The sequence below is a fragment of the Embiotoca jacksoni genome, unplaced genomic scaffold (assembly GCF_022577435.1).
Source record: "Embiotoca jacksoni isolate LCO1_2020_lvr unplaced genomic scaffold, fEmbJac1.0.p SCAF_16, whole genome shotgun sequence".
Lineage (NCBI taxonomy): Eukaryota > Metazoa > Chordata > Actinopteri > Embiotocidae > Embiotoca > Embiotoca jacksoni.
The window spans coordinates 5,948,510-5,963,183 of NW_027185296.1; the positions used below are offsets into that span (position 1 = coordinate 5,948,510).

Sequence of the window (14,674 nt, forward strand, 5' to 3'; positions counted from 1 at the left end):
GAGGATACAAGTAATTCCTGACCTTGTAGTATCTAAAATCTCATCAACAACTTGTCAGATGCACACTTCCTTTCTGTTCACTGCAGCAAATATAGTCTTGATTTTCTAATCTTTGATTAATGACAATATATAAACAAATATTGAATTTAAAAAAAGTTAATTACTGTTTAATTGCAACATTGCAACATATATATATATATATATATATATATATATATATATATATATATATATATATATATATATATATATATATATATATATATATATATATATATCGTGTTGCAATTAAACAGTAATATATATATATCAATAGAACTGCAGGTTATTTTAAAGTCTTGTGAAAGCTTCACCAGCCAGCACATCTCTATGACACTGATCAGCATTATCAATAACTGATGAGAGACTCCTCAATACGGATCTCTGCACCCTGTTCCTCTGGAGTGGCACGCAAACCATCCTCTGGCTCCATGCAGCCTGTATTTTCAACCAACAACCTGTTTGGCAATATAAAGGCAGGGATGTCTTACCTATAAAGAAAGAACTCCTTTCCATTTCGGTCCCCTTCTCCACAGAAAATGGAAATGTGGCAGCAGATACGACCACGACCGTCGTACTTCAGTACTATCCTGCCAATCCTGGAGAGAGAGATGGGGAGATGGAGAGACAGAGAGAGAGAGAGAGAGAGAGAGAGAGGGCGAGGCAGGTTACTTGCCAGAGGGAATCGGGGGGATCGAAGCAGCTGCCAGCTACAACACCTTTTATTGAAAAGACCCAAAAATACAATTAAAGTCAATATTATCCGACATAACATATTATATGAATAACAAAATGTGTACTGCTGATAGACATCACAGGTAACCTACTTGATGCCTTTTTCACGGTCTAACAAGCAACCTGAATCACTGCCTTCATGGTCATGACGCGCTGCACTGCAGTTTGTGTATTTAAGACTCACCTGTTAACAGTGAGCGCACATGTTCTCACCAAACTATTTTGCCCGATTTTTACAGTGTGCACACCATTTGTTGCCAAAGAGACCAAAAAAATAAATCTAACTGGCCTAAAATCAAAATCAAAACATCTGCTATTGAAAATTGACTTAAGCTACATAAAGTGGACTCTGGGTTTTGTGGGCTTGACGCCATATAGGCAGCACAGTTTAGTTATACTTGTTGCCATTCGTGTGTTCGTGTCTCTGTGTAATACACACTTAGGCCACAGGGGGACAGTAAACGCATATAAGTTGTATTGATGAGGCAGCCAGTGCTTGGTTTGCCTTGACCTTAGGTTGTATGAATACCAGATGCAGCCCAATGGTGTTCAGTAGTGCAGTTCTTCTTAATGCATCCATGATTGTAGCACATACATCTAGGGCCATATGCAGCCTCAGGGGGACCCTGTCCCTTTCAATGAATCCACTGTCCCACATCTGTAAATATGTGAATCAATAGGTATACACATGCATCAGAAGAGTGCTTAATGTTTCAAATCGCATCTCAGTGTAAACTGCTGCAAGTTACTTGTTAAAATGAGTTTCAGTGGCCACTTTTTAAACTTAGTTGGCCTGACATCTTCAGTCACAATTTGGTAGCCTGATTTTACACAAATGACCATGTTTAGCTTTGAGAAAAATGTGTCCTCCCCACTACATCAGTGGACTAAACCATATGCATGTTTTGCAAAGGGCAAAGGTCCCCCGAGAGGCTCTGACATTGTTTTAGAAGCAATAAATTGTCAAAGTTCTCAAATTATGATGTTGATGATGATTATTAGGCTTATTTTAACGTATCCTTGTGGTGTCTCTGTTTATAGTTACCTGCCTTTCTGTTTTATTTCTGAATATGTGATTGCTGAATAAATTACGTGAACTGTATTTAAGTTCATATAACTGCAAACCTGATAAATAAAATTACATCATTATCATTATTCTTGTGTTTTTGGTGATTTTATGTTTCTGTTTCGTATGTGTGTGTGTGTGTGTGTGTGTGTTGTTCGTGCGTGTTCGCGCATGCGCGGAGGTGGGGTTTTCCCAGCGTTTGACGTGGTCCAACGCTCGCGATATTTCGGTCTCCGTAACCGACCCGTCCTGGATACCCTGGTTTCACCGTTGAGAAACATCAACATAGTAACCCGGGAAAGGCAACCTCGGAGGCGGGCGGCGGTATTTCTTCTTTCAGCTAAACTGGAGATGCTGTTTCCCGAACAAACGTCGGGACGATGAGTGCACGTCGCTCCAAAAAAGTCGCTAGCTTAGTTGGCACAACTCCTAGCTAAGATCGGTTAGCCGGCTAACGCTAGCATTAGCAAACAGACAGCTGAAGGAAACTGAAGAAGTCCAGAGAAGTTTTTTTTGTTTGTTTTTTTTACACCACGAAGACATCAGCGTGAATGTGGACATCCAGACACGCCAGGTCGTTTCCCTAAAGGTAAATGTTACGTCTCCTCAGCTGAGTTAATTCACGGTTTTCTTGTCAGCTAGCGTGAACGTTGGCGGCTCCGACTATCCTCTGGACCGAAGTCATCCCGAAATAAACCAGACGTGAACAGAGCTTCACACTTCATCTTTGAACGTGTGGCGATTGCGTTACAAAAACCTAACTTAGCTGTTGAAAAGTCCGGGTTATTGTAACAATAATGGATCAAACATCACGACCCTGGTTGTGTTGTCCCACTCGGCGGGACAGTTTTAAATGATTGTCCCTTTTCACGACGTTGACGTGAGGACTCGGATGACTACTTCCCCGATGTGCCGCTGATAATAAGTTTAATATATCCTGACAGCTCTGTCGTTCACATCAAGTGTCTCGTAACGTCGCAGGTCCTGATGCACAGTGTGAACACATCTATCTCCTGTTAACAAGTTAAACGTCACTGAATGCGAGACAAACTTCTCGGGGACCAAATCCGAGGGACACCAATCGGATATAAAGTCGTCAAAATTACGACTTATTAGGGTTGAGTGAAGGTGATCTACATTAAAGTCAAAGATGGCCCTTTATTTCCTCCTCGTCTAACTTCTGCAGCGCTGTTAAGCGGCCTTTCGCGCAGCAGTGACACGTGTGGTCCGAAGCTGTATTGAAACAGTCAACCAGCCCGCAGGAGTGTTTTTGTAATGTGGAGTCGACCTGCAGGTGGCGGCATCGAGCCTCTCTGCTGCTGAGCAGCGCTTCAGTCATTCAGCGAAGAAGAAAATATGCGCCATCTTGGATTTTTACACCGGCTGTGTTTGCTTTTAGTAAAAAATCACCCACTTCCCGTCGGGGAAAGTGTTTTTTTTTGTCACTTAATCCTCGCTGCACATCCTCCTTTCTTCGCCTGATATGTCGCTGAAGGATTCGCCCACACTTAGAGGATATTGGAATTTCAATATATTTTTGTTTGGCAACTTTTTAAACACTGAAGACTTTTATTGGGTAGGTTTACTTACGCAGCAATACAGGACCGGTACAGCGTAACGCGCGATACTTGCAGATATAACCTGCCTTTTGTGTACTGGTGCGTGTTTGACTTACAGCCATTAGTTAGATAAGGCAGATAACGTGACGAGTACGTTTGTTTTTAAATGTCAATCATTAGCAGAAGTGGTTGATTTAACGCTGTCGTGTGCACTTTTCACGACAACTTCTGCCAGAAGTAGCCAACATCAATGTGACAACATGAAAACTTAAGTTCCTTGTGGCAATTTGCTGACTTTACATACAGTTTAACTTTATCGTTTGAGTTGCGTTTGGATTCACGTAATCAGAGACACAGACCGCAGTCATTTATCAGGTTTGGGAATCATTATTTAATTCATAAGTGTACACAGTCATCAGTGTGTGGCTGGATGTTGACAGAGAGTGCCTTTATAAAGAAAGAAAATGGATCTCGTTTTCTTCCTATTTGCTCTCTCTGGCTCAGGGCTGTGTCACGTGATTGTGTAACAGGCATGACTTCTGAAGAACTTCTTATGACTCAAGAGGTGTCAAATATGAGCACATATTACCCAGAATAAACTTATCTATCTAGGCTAGACTCGCTTACAGAATTGTATTATAATTAACTGATTGAAGTGCTAACATTGTAGTTAAATTTATTTACAATTCAGGACAAGAACAAGGTTCCTGAATCAGAAGAAAAACAGTTGTTGACTTGTTGAGGGCAGTGCTTGGACAGAACCAGATGACTCAAGTGTGACAGGTGTTTGAAGTAAACATCACATGCTGACGTGTGCTTACCTTTGAGGAATGGGGAAGTGGTAGAGCCTGTTTTAAATCGCAGGGTGACATTAATCTGCTGTCAACAAGCTGTTGTATAAGATGTTATAAATTATACATATCATACCAGGAATTAATTTGCCTACACCTCATACTGTTAACTGTGTAATTTGACATGTTAAGATGTCGGGCATTGGACTGCAGCTTGATCTCTACTTCTACTTTCTGTCAGTTTTTGTCTTGTCTGAACAGGGTTGTTACTTTCTTATTTCTTGTATTTCATTCCTTATTTTGGTTTTGGATAACATTTTTGGTTCTATCTGCCTTACTGATATGTCTATAATATATTCTTTTTATGACTTTTTGCGAGAATCTCATTTACAGTCGGTCACATTTTCCCTTTTTCAGTAGTGTTTTTCATTATTTGCCCTTGTCCAATCTCGACTGCAGGTGGGTGGGAGAGATGAAGAGCAGCAGGAGGACTGAGGTGTCTGTTAAAAGCTCTGCTCAACGGCTTCCCGATCACAATATTTGCCAAGGTTTGTAGAAAAATTTGTGTTCAGTTTACGGTGTTTGTGATCAATGTATTATTAAATGACTTCCTTAATTTTAAAATTCTTAATCTAAATGTTTCATATGGGTTGATAATTTAAGAAGAGGATCTCTGTCACACGTGAATCTGAATTGTTGATTTTTCTTTTTTTTTCTTTGTCAGACCTGACAACTGCATGGAAAAGTTTGGCTCAGTCCAAAGCTGCTGTAAGTACGCGTGAAACGGTTTTCTGCTGAAAGACTGTTTTTTTGACAGCTTTTCATAATTGATCACAATTTCATGGATGTAATGAAATAGTCTGCAATGTCTAGACAGAATTCAAAATGTCTGACACTTATATTCACTCTGCAGCTGCGGCACATAGAAAACCGCACAGAGGCAGCTCCAGGATCAGCGGTTCTCCTAGACTCTGTCTTTGACTCCCCCAAGAAGAAATCCTCCAGGACGGTCCGGTGCAGGGGTGAGTTATTCCAAAATGCAAAGCTAAATCCTGTATAGGGTACATCATGACTGATAAAGTTATTTATTATTTTTGAATTATCATATATTACAGTACTGAGTGCTGCCTGACTACTTATCCCATTGAGAAATCCCTTAAGACAGGTTTGACACTTTCTAATGAGATCATACCATACTTCTCTCCATCACAGATGGACGACAAGTTGATGACCATAGAGGGTCTTCAAAGCCCAGAGGCGGAAGTAAGCAGAGTCCAGAAAAGAGCAGCTCACGCAGCCCCTTGAGAAATACCACCCAGGACAGCAATGTCCGGAGGAATAACAGTGTGGAGTTCAGGGAACCGCTGGCCTCGTACAGGTACATATCATGCTCTAAAATGCTTTTCTGAAAACAACCTTAACCAAATGTAGCCATGTACCAAGACAGAGGTGGCTAAAAGACAATGGTGTCATACTTAAAATAGGCTGTGAAGCATGCACAGAAGATACAATTCAAATAGGTAATAGGAACAAACAAAAAAAGTGGTGGATGTTTCACTGGGTTATTGATGCAGTGTTGTTTCAGTCTGCTTTATTACGGGCCCAGTTTTACCTACGAAGAAAAAAAGTGGTGGATCAAAGGGCTGTTTATGCTAGTGGCAACACTTCCAATATGATGAATCATTTAAGAAATCATCCCAGTGTGTCCCTTGATAATGCAAAGAGCAGAGGGTCGGATAGGAAAGAGCAACTCCTTCTCGCCACAGAACTTATACAGACTCTCCATGCAGAGCCAGACAGGGCAAAATCCAGAACTAAAGCGCTGGATGTGATAATTGCAAAAGATATGCAGCTCTATGCAGTCGGTGACCATTTGGGATTTCAGCATATGATTTAAATATCAGAGCCATGCTATAATACCCCCTTCAAATGACACTTCAATCACAGAGTAATTCCTGAACTTTTTTAACACACTCGATGTGGAGCTTTCAAAGGATTGTCCAACACAGCCTTCATAACTACAGATGGCTGGACCTCCGGGGCTACTGAAAGTTACCTAACTGTGACTGCCCACTGCATCACCAGTAGAGATAAAAAGCTCAGTTTTGCTGACAAGCCCCCCCCCCCCTCCCTTCAGAGACACATCTGTCCATTCCACTTAACCAAAAATGTACTGAACTGAACCAAAAACCTTGACCACAAAGCTGATATGAACTGAACTATACATCCGTTAACTGTTCCACCTCTGCTTTTTGATGTTATTATACTTCAGATGGCCACATGCGATTGCATGTGGCCATCTGAAGTATATTCTGCAGTCCTCTCATTCAGCGAGGGCAGTGTAAGATTTGCATTACCAAAAAATGACATTCATTATATATGTTTATTTATATATATAAATTTATTTATAAATTTGAAAATAAATTCATTTCATTTCAAATGCATTTCATCATATATTTTCAATAATTTTCTTCACTGAACATTTATAGACTATGGTGAAGCGTAAGTGTGTTCTTCTGTAAAGTCACTGAAGAGTAAATTGAGAGTAAATCTTGATCCTCTTCTTGATCCCATGTAATCTGGTTTGTGTCCAGAGAGGCCACCCCTCCACCATATCCTTCCTCTCAGCTGGAGGCCTACAGTCTGCAGTCGGTGCCACAGTCCTCTTCGCCTTCCTCAGATCCTCTGCCCAGCCAGCTGCTATACCAGCGAGACACCAGGGACAAACAGACAGACAGGGACCTGAACAGCACACACTCCTCGGATCTGGAGAGCATTGAAGTGCGCTACCTCAATGACCAGCCAGCCCTGGACACCCTGAGGACTGGAGAAAGCACTCCCAAAGCACAACTTGGCATGGATAGTCAAGAGTCAAGCCCATGCGTAGCTCCCACCCCAGGCTCTGGACGCCGGGGGGAGAGCACTCCCTCCACCAGCCCTGGCTCAGCTTCCCAGCGGTTGGAGAACCTGAGGCGACATCAGCCTGATGATAAGCTGGAGAAGCTCAAAGAGCGTATTCGAAGGCAGAGACAACATCTGGAGGAGGCTGCACAGCGAGAGAAGCTGCTGGGTTCTCTGGAACAGCCCATAATGGCATTTGTGGAAAATAACAATGCTGTTGCAAGCAACATGCCCACAGCCAAAATACGCAAAGTAGCAGCTGCACCACCTGCACCTATATACAAAGGTATCTTGACAATATTAGTTGTTCTACACTTTCAACTTTCTTACTTCTTTGACTTTGTTTAAAATAATGACAGGATAGGAAACAGGATGCTGCAGCCTATATATTCTGTCCTTTTATTCTCAGGTTTCAGCAGTACAGAGACAAGGATCCGATCTCCTGATGGGAAGGTTTGGAAGGAGGAGGAGTTTCATAACCTAAGCAGAGAAATATACAGAGACCTGTCACAGCAGTTTGCTGGTAAGCAGAACACACTCATTTTTGGGAATTTTAGCCGTGGCTATGATATTGCACTATGGTATTGAATATGCCTGAAAAACTGCATAGATTTAGCAAGCTAATGATTGCACTTGATGCATGTCATTCTGATTTTCATCTGTAAGGAACACAGTTGACAGTTGGAGTTGGGAAAATGTATTTGGGTCGGCTTCTCAAGTAATTTCTGTGCATTGGATAACGAGTTGTATTGATCAGTCAGAAACATAAATTGATATTTTGTCACCTGTTTTCCAAGTATTGTGTTTGCAAACTAGCTTTATGCACATCAGCTATGGTTCATAACCTCAGAGATGTTTAATTAAGACATTGCAGTGCAGTCAGTCGGTTTTGCTGTGTGGCTTATTCTCCGCATGTGTCTTTTGTGTTCAGAGAGCACCAGATCCAGGCATCAACAGCAGAGGGAACAGAGAGCAGACAGGTCCAAAGAGAGGAGGCCTCCCAAACCTGTCAGGAAGGTCCACAGAGCTGCTCCTGACTCTGACCTAAATGCAAAACCAGGTATTATAATCCTCTTTAATGTGGGAGGGCCAACCCAGCCTCTGATCTATTTTTAATTAGTGACAGTAGGAAAGCTAAGCATCTGGAAAAGTCTGGTAGGATTTTGTCCTGGGTCAGTGCACATGCTGCAAAACCATCTCTTTGGTTAGAGATGGACAGATTTTGTTATGACTTCACCGAGCACACATGCTTTCGCTGAGGTCAGATCAGTAATGACTTGGCTGCTATCAAATCTTTTGGATAGTGTATACACAATCAGTGTCATAAACTGTGTTTACATGCAGGCTAATTGTGAGATAATCCAAATGTGATTTAATTCATTTGAATCCAGACAAGTTAATGTCATAAATGTCTCAAACAGCCTGCCAAATCTGGTGTTTAGACTGCAGTGTTTGGTGTGTACTTTCAATCTGCTTAGTGTCCTCTACCCGGCCTGTGTGTATGTTCCAGTACATGGATCAGAGATATTGCTGGCTGCTGTTGCAGTGTTAAGTCTATAATCCCTGAAGAAATGTCCAGTATGTATGACATGCAGTTTGTGACCACCAAGTAGCATACAGACACTCACACAGAAGAATCGTAGCCACACACTGCTGAAGCATGGTCGTAGCAGAGCTCTGACAGCTGAGAAAACTCCCTCCTCCCCCATGCAAACGGATGCCTTCAAAAACACTCACGTAACCATAATTGCTAGTCATCTTCATCTCTGTTTGTGCAGATCTGAGGCCTGCATGACAAAGTGAGTTAAAGATAGAAAGTGGTAGATGGCTGCCAAGGTCTATTGAACCAAAATCATGATCATGAGAAATTATTGAGAAATATTCAACAGTGTGTGGAATTTTTGTTATTTTTCTAGTAAAAATTTAAAAAAAATTCTGGCTCATATTTCTCTGAGCTGTAGAAATTAAATAAAAAAGTGAAAGCATTAACATTTCCAGAAATCCTCTCAGGAAGAAATTAATCTTTGTGCGACTAAAATGTAGTCAAAATGAAACATGAAAAGTCTGGAATAGCAAAATGATTCAGCTCATCCCTAAAAATATCTATTGTTTTTCATTATTTGTCACTTTATTCTGCATTCTGTTTGGAATCTGTAGCAATTACAACTCCTTATTTAAAGTGATCTGATTGGTCAATGGGTGGGTTTGACATTTTGATCTGTTCCTGTGAGACAGATTTGCATTACCAGGAATCCACTGTGAAGCTCACCTACTAATCTCGCTTTGTGGTAGAGGCCTCTGCGAACAAGGAAATGCATTTGTTACACTGTTAAACACACTTCCACAGCTGATTTCTAGCCAAAGATCTGTGTTACACATCATTCCCCTTGTTTTCATGCCAAACAATGACAATATCCATATTTTTTTTTCCAGTATCGAAGCTAACTGTGAAAGGTCTCTTTCCTGTGTTCGAGCTCTCATTCACTCCATTTCTGGTGTCTCCTTGTGTTTCTTCCAACTTCTGTGTTGTGTCCCAAGTCTGGCCGGTCCCTATTTCATGTTGACTCGGCACTATAAATAGTCCTCTGAAATCTGTGGCCAGGTTCAGTTGGCTCATTCACCCTGCACAAACAGCTGCATGGTTGGTTGATGTACAGCTTCATTACACGGAACTGCTCTTCACTGGAATGCAGTCATAGTGGAAAGTGCACCAGATATTATTCCAAGTAAAGGGAGAGTGCTGTTGAGTTGAGTCGTTATACTGGGCAGATGGAAGAACACAGCAGAGAAAGCTGTGAAAAATAATCTGCTGGATTTTCACTAAGGGCAAGGAGGAAGTATAATTTTCGAGGATTTGAGTGCAGTGCAAAAATGAGCAATACGTCAGTGGCTATGTTCAAGTTCTTTTTGTGCATTTGAAAGTAGCACTATGTGCTTTTTTCATTGTACTAGTTTTGGGATAAGTGACTATTTAAATCTTACTGAAGCTATGCATCTTGCCTATGAAATAATATTCATGTGTGTTTTCCATTCACTCAGCTGTGTGTGTATTTATGTCGATTCCTAAAGTCAAAGTGAACTATGTTGAATTGCAATGCACCTCGGTGGCAGTGTCTAAGCTGTAATTTTTGCTTTGCAGCAATTAGCCCTGCATCGTGGCGGGAGGGCAAGAAGCTAATAAAGATGGTACTGGGTCCTGTTCCTAAGCTGCCCAGAGAGGAGGACAGTCCCTATCCAGCTGACAGACAGAGCCGAACAGGTGGGGCTCAGCAACCTAAACTCTTCTTCTTCTATACTGTACATTCCCCGACACAACATGTGCTGTCATTAAACAGTATCTAAAGAGGTGGAAAGAAAATACAGACAGAAACAACGAGCAGTCTACTAGACTTTGAAGAGCCACTTTGAATGTGTCAGCTTGATGTCAAAAATGCACCCACTGCATTATTTACATCCAGTGGCACGTAGGATAAAACTTCATAGTTGAAGTGTCAATTGCGTTTTTCCTCTTTACCAACTCTTCTTTTCATACATCTTGTGTCCTCATTTCACTTAAATCTGTTCTCTCTTTTGCTGTCAATCTTTAACCTTTCAAATGAAACACATTTTCTGCAGCGGGGGCTCACCTTAGATAGGATTTCTACATGCAGTATTCTACGATAAATCATGGGGGTTTTGCATGTCTGTAGTCAGACAGACAACGGAGCCAGCCAAAGGAATATCAATAAATAAATAGACTGTACCTACTGCTGCACACTCACAACCATGGACTCTGCCTGACAATCGCACGTACACACACACACACACACACACACACACACACACACACTCACTCACACTCACTATCACTATCTATACCTCCCTCTGTCTCTGCTAGTTGTGTCTGTACTGAGTACCATTGACCGGAAGGAATAGAGATTGACTGGCTTTTCTAGTTGGATGCACAGTAAGACATGGCCTGGTTTCCAGAGGCTCCCCCGAGTGCATGCGGCATGTACCGTGGGGAATGGTAGGGCAGGGATATGCAATGACGCTTATGACAGACATGTTCCAAAAAAACTGTCTGGATTAGACACGAGATGGGAATTTTTAGTTTGGCCCAGATTAGAGTTGCCATAGCAAGCCAGCCTCATTTATTATGTGCATTCTGTCTGGCTCGGATGCTTTAGCTGTTTTTAAAATTTATTGCAGTCACTTGTTGGAGCAAACAGTGTTTTTCAAGCTGTGACAAACCTATTTATTACAGTTATTGATCATAATTTGACAGTGAAGCAGCCTATTGGATTTTACGGTTTAAAATGTAAAGAACACACAACAAAAACTCTGATTAAATAGGGATCCCCACTTTAACTATATGTCAAGCATCACAGCTATTTAGCAGCGTGCACCGTGTGTGTGTGTGTGTGTGTGTGTGTGTGTGTGTGTGTGTGTTTTACCAAAATGAACTTTATTACCAGTTGCCAGCTGTAACGTTTTGTTTTTCTTTATATATCCACCAGATTCCTGTCACCGCTCAGACCCACGCTCAGACTCAAACCGAAGAACTCGCCCAAACAGCAAAGCGAAGCCTCACAGTGGATTTCAGGCGCAACCCAAAAGCCATCCCACGACCACATCTATCCCCTTTTCTGCAGCTCAGGACAAGACCCCAGTGGGAGTAAGCACAGAACTGTTGTCAGCAGACATCCAGGGGATACTTGATGACCTTCAGCTGGAGTGCAAAGCCGTCGAGAAGGAGGACAGGGCCCGGAAAAGGTCCCGGGGCAGCAGCAGTGGTCGGCGAGGGAGAGGGGGCTCAGGGTCTCGAACAAGGACGCCAGTTTCTGCTTGGGTAACTACTGTTCCAGCAAGTAGCCACTCAAGAGGTTGCCGGAGCGCAAGCCCCACTACACACCGACCGGAAACCGCCAACACGACTGACACAAGACACGGGCACAAGAAACGACACTATGATGCAGATACAGTTCGCCAGTACATTGCCCGGCAACAAGAGGAGAGGAAGAGGCGTCAGGCAGAGGAGAAGAGGGCAATGAGTGAGGAGGCAGAGAGGAAGAACCAGAGACTGCAGGAGCTGTACAGGAAGCAAAGAGAAGTAGCTAAAACTGTGGCCCTTCCCTCCGACGCCACTGTGGCCCCCGTTCAAATGCGCCTACAGGAGACTTATAGCAAACTTCTGCTGGAGGAGGCCCAGCTGGGTGCTGCTGCTTCTAGTCAGGTATTGTACATATGCATGACACATGTTCTTTCTATTTCTATATGAAAGTTATGTTAGGTAAAATTACTAAGTTCAATGAATAATGACCTTATATAAAAAAAAAAATTAAAAAAAGATTGTTTAAACTGTGTTTTTCTTCAGCGACCAATGTACCAGCCCTCCGGAGAGTCGGACAAAGAGAACCATAGACTAGAGGCACCACAGAGCCCCTCCAGCAGTGATAGGTCTTTGAATGATCAGCCACCTCCTCCATTATCCAGGTACACACATACATAAACACAAACCTGTATGTTCACGTCCCTCACTCTCTCCACAATAACAACCTCCCTACATTAAGATGTAAAGACACAAAAAACAGTAAATGACTCTCTTCAAGTACTCATGCTCCTCAATCTTTTGGAAATGATGTTTGGATAATAACTAGGAAAACACCCGACTGTGTCAAACAGAGAAAATGCTTGTTCTCAGATGCTTGTTTTTTATGAACATCACTTGCAAATGCCCCAGAAGCCATTTTGTCCTGCAAAAATAGGATTTTTTTTTTTTTTTTTTTTTTTTAAGAGCCACTGCTTCTATTTTAGATGCTGAGATAATTGATTGAAAAATAAAGACAAGCGTACATAATAATTAATAATAAACACCATCTTTCTCTTTGCATATTAAGTATTTATGGTTGTTGCGATTTATAGTTTTCCAACCAGGAGCAGTGTTTGCTTTATTCTCTTTTCAAAGATTTTTTTGGGGACATTTTTGTCTTCATTGGAGAGGGAAGTAAAGAGGCAGAAAGGAAACAGGATGAGAGTGGGGAAGATGACATGTAACACTGGTCCTGTGCAAGAATTGAACTGGGGTTGTAGCAGTTTTGTGGCATGCGGTGTAACTACTGGGCTACTGAGGCGCTCCATATGATTTATTCTGCCACATTTTTTCCGTAGTAGGGAGGATATTATTGTGTTGTACCACTGACTGTTGCATATCAGGCTCGTGAATACATTTATTCAAAACTATATAGAGACATCTTACAGCAGGATATTCAGCTGTTTTTGCAGCGGAGTGCAGACAGTACACTAAATATTCAGAATGGTTGTAAATATCTTAACACGTTTTTTTTGTTTGCTTACTGCAGTAGCAAGTGTGCTTCGTTTGATCATAGCTTTAACTCTGTCTTTTTAACTCAACCATTTTTTGTTGCACTAACTCTTGCAGAACTGATCTGGATGTTGGAGTTGCCTCTTTGCTTCAGGCAGACCGTCTTTGCCCAGCTGTCCGACCTGCGACTGGTCCCAGCAGCAGTGCCCGAGAACCCAGCAATGACCATCTCCTCTCTCAGCTACTGAGGCTGGAGACAGCAGTAGCTGCTGGCAGCATTAAGAACTCCCAGCGGCCAGCGACAGCCCCTTTCAACCGGTCGCAGGCCAAAATGTCCCGCATTGAAGCCCTCAAGGCCACAGCTGCATCACTCTCCAACCGCATAGAGAGCGAGGCACGGAAGCTTGCTGGGGAGGGGATTAACTACGGTACAGCTACTTCAATAGATGTGGATAATATTTTGGGTCCTAGGCCCTCCAGTATTGATGATGGATGCTGGGCAGAAACAGCTGCTTGTGCTGCAGAAAATAATGATATGGCTCAGAGGATCCAGAGGGTTTTTACCAGCACAGGTCATAGTTCATACAATGGCACTCCTCTTCCAGGAGCAGGCAACCTGCATGCCTTCAGGGAGCAGAAAGAAAAGAATGGTACACACGCCAGTTTCACCAATCAACATCCACCTTCTGTTGACTTAATAGAGCCTTTTCTTAACAGTTACACACAAGAAAGGAGGAAACTCGTCAATGGCTTAGAGAAGGAAGAGAGATTGGATAATGTAGTACAAAGAAAACATGACAAGGAGGAGAATCAGACAGATCGCCACGATTCAAGTGCTGGTTCCATTAGCGAGGGACCTCTTTTGAGCGAAGGGAGTTTTTCTGAGGATGAGCCAAGCCCTCCTCACCCCTCCAACAATCGAGCACCTAGACCAGCAGATCGCCTGGAGGCAAGGGACTGCTGTGCGGGTCAAAGAAAGGATCACCCGCTGTTGGAGTTCCAGAGAGAGGCAGGGATGTGCTCGGCCCTCAGCTTACCCTTTGCGCAGCACGACAGCAGCAAAGTAGCCTGGGAAGAGCTGAACAAAGGAAGCCCTCTAAGTGTTATCAACATTTTCACCAAAAACCTTCATGGCCATGTTAAAGGTAAGTTCACATGAGTATGTGTCCAATAAGGAAAATAAAACAGTTTTACACATTAGTTGTGGGTGATCACTGATGTGACAAAAATGTCTCCTCTCGGCCTACTTCATTTGTGGATTTGTGAAAGTTGAAAAGGT

General features: G+C 42.4%; 2 protein-coding genes across 6 annotated transcripts in view; one reads left to right on the forward strand and one right to left on the reverse strand.

Annotated features, from left to right (window-relative positions):
- The window catches only part of LOC138198813 (voltage-dependent R-type calcium channel subunit alpha-1E), a 101,394-nt gene extending 100,804 nt beyond the window's left edge, over positions 1-590 (reverse strand). The window contains exon 1 of the mRNA XM_069150475.1: positions 531-590. The gene's annotated coding sequence lies outside the window, so the exon portion shown is untranslated. The remainder of the gene's footprint in view (positions 1-530) is intronic.
- Positions 591-2,070: 1,480 nt separating this feature from the next.
- cep350 (centrosomal protein 350) overlaps positions 2,071-14,674 on the forward strand; it is a 34,216-nt gene continuing 21,612 nt past the window's right edge. For all 5 annotated transcript variants that reach the window (XM_069150476.1, XM_069150478.1, XM_069150479.1 and 2 more), the window contains exons 1-12: positions 2,071-2,429; positions 4,650-4,738; positions 4,915-4,958; positions 5,104-5,212; positions 5,403-5,568; positions 6,785-7,377; positions 7,501-7,614; positions 8,023-8,151; positions 10,231-10,350; positions 11,591-12,306; positions 12,448-12,566; positions 13,513-14,540. In XM_069150476.1, coding sequence (XP_069006577.1) covers positions 4,663-4,738; positions 4,915-4,958; positions 5,104-5,212; positions 5,403-5,568; positions 6,785-7,377; positions 7,501-7,614; positions 8,023-8,151; positions 10,231-10,350; positions 11,591-12,306; positions 12,448-12,566; positions 13,513-14,540 — 3,214 coding nt within the window. In that variant the 5' untranslated portion in view covers positions 2,071-2,429; positions 4,650-4,662. The remainder of the gene's footprint in view (positions 2,430-4,649; positions 4,739-4,914; positions 4,959-5,103; positions 5,213-5,402; positions 5,569-6,784; positions 7,378-7,500; positions 7,615-8,022; positions 8,152-10,230; positions 10,351-11,590; positions 12,307-12,447; positions 12,567-13,512; positions 14,541-14,674) is intronic.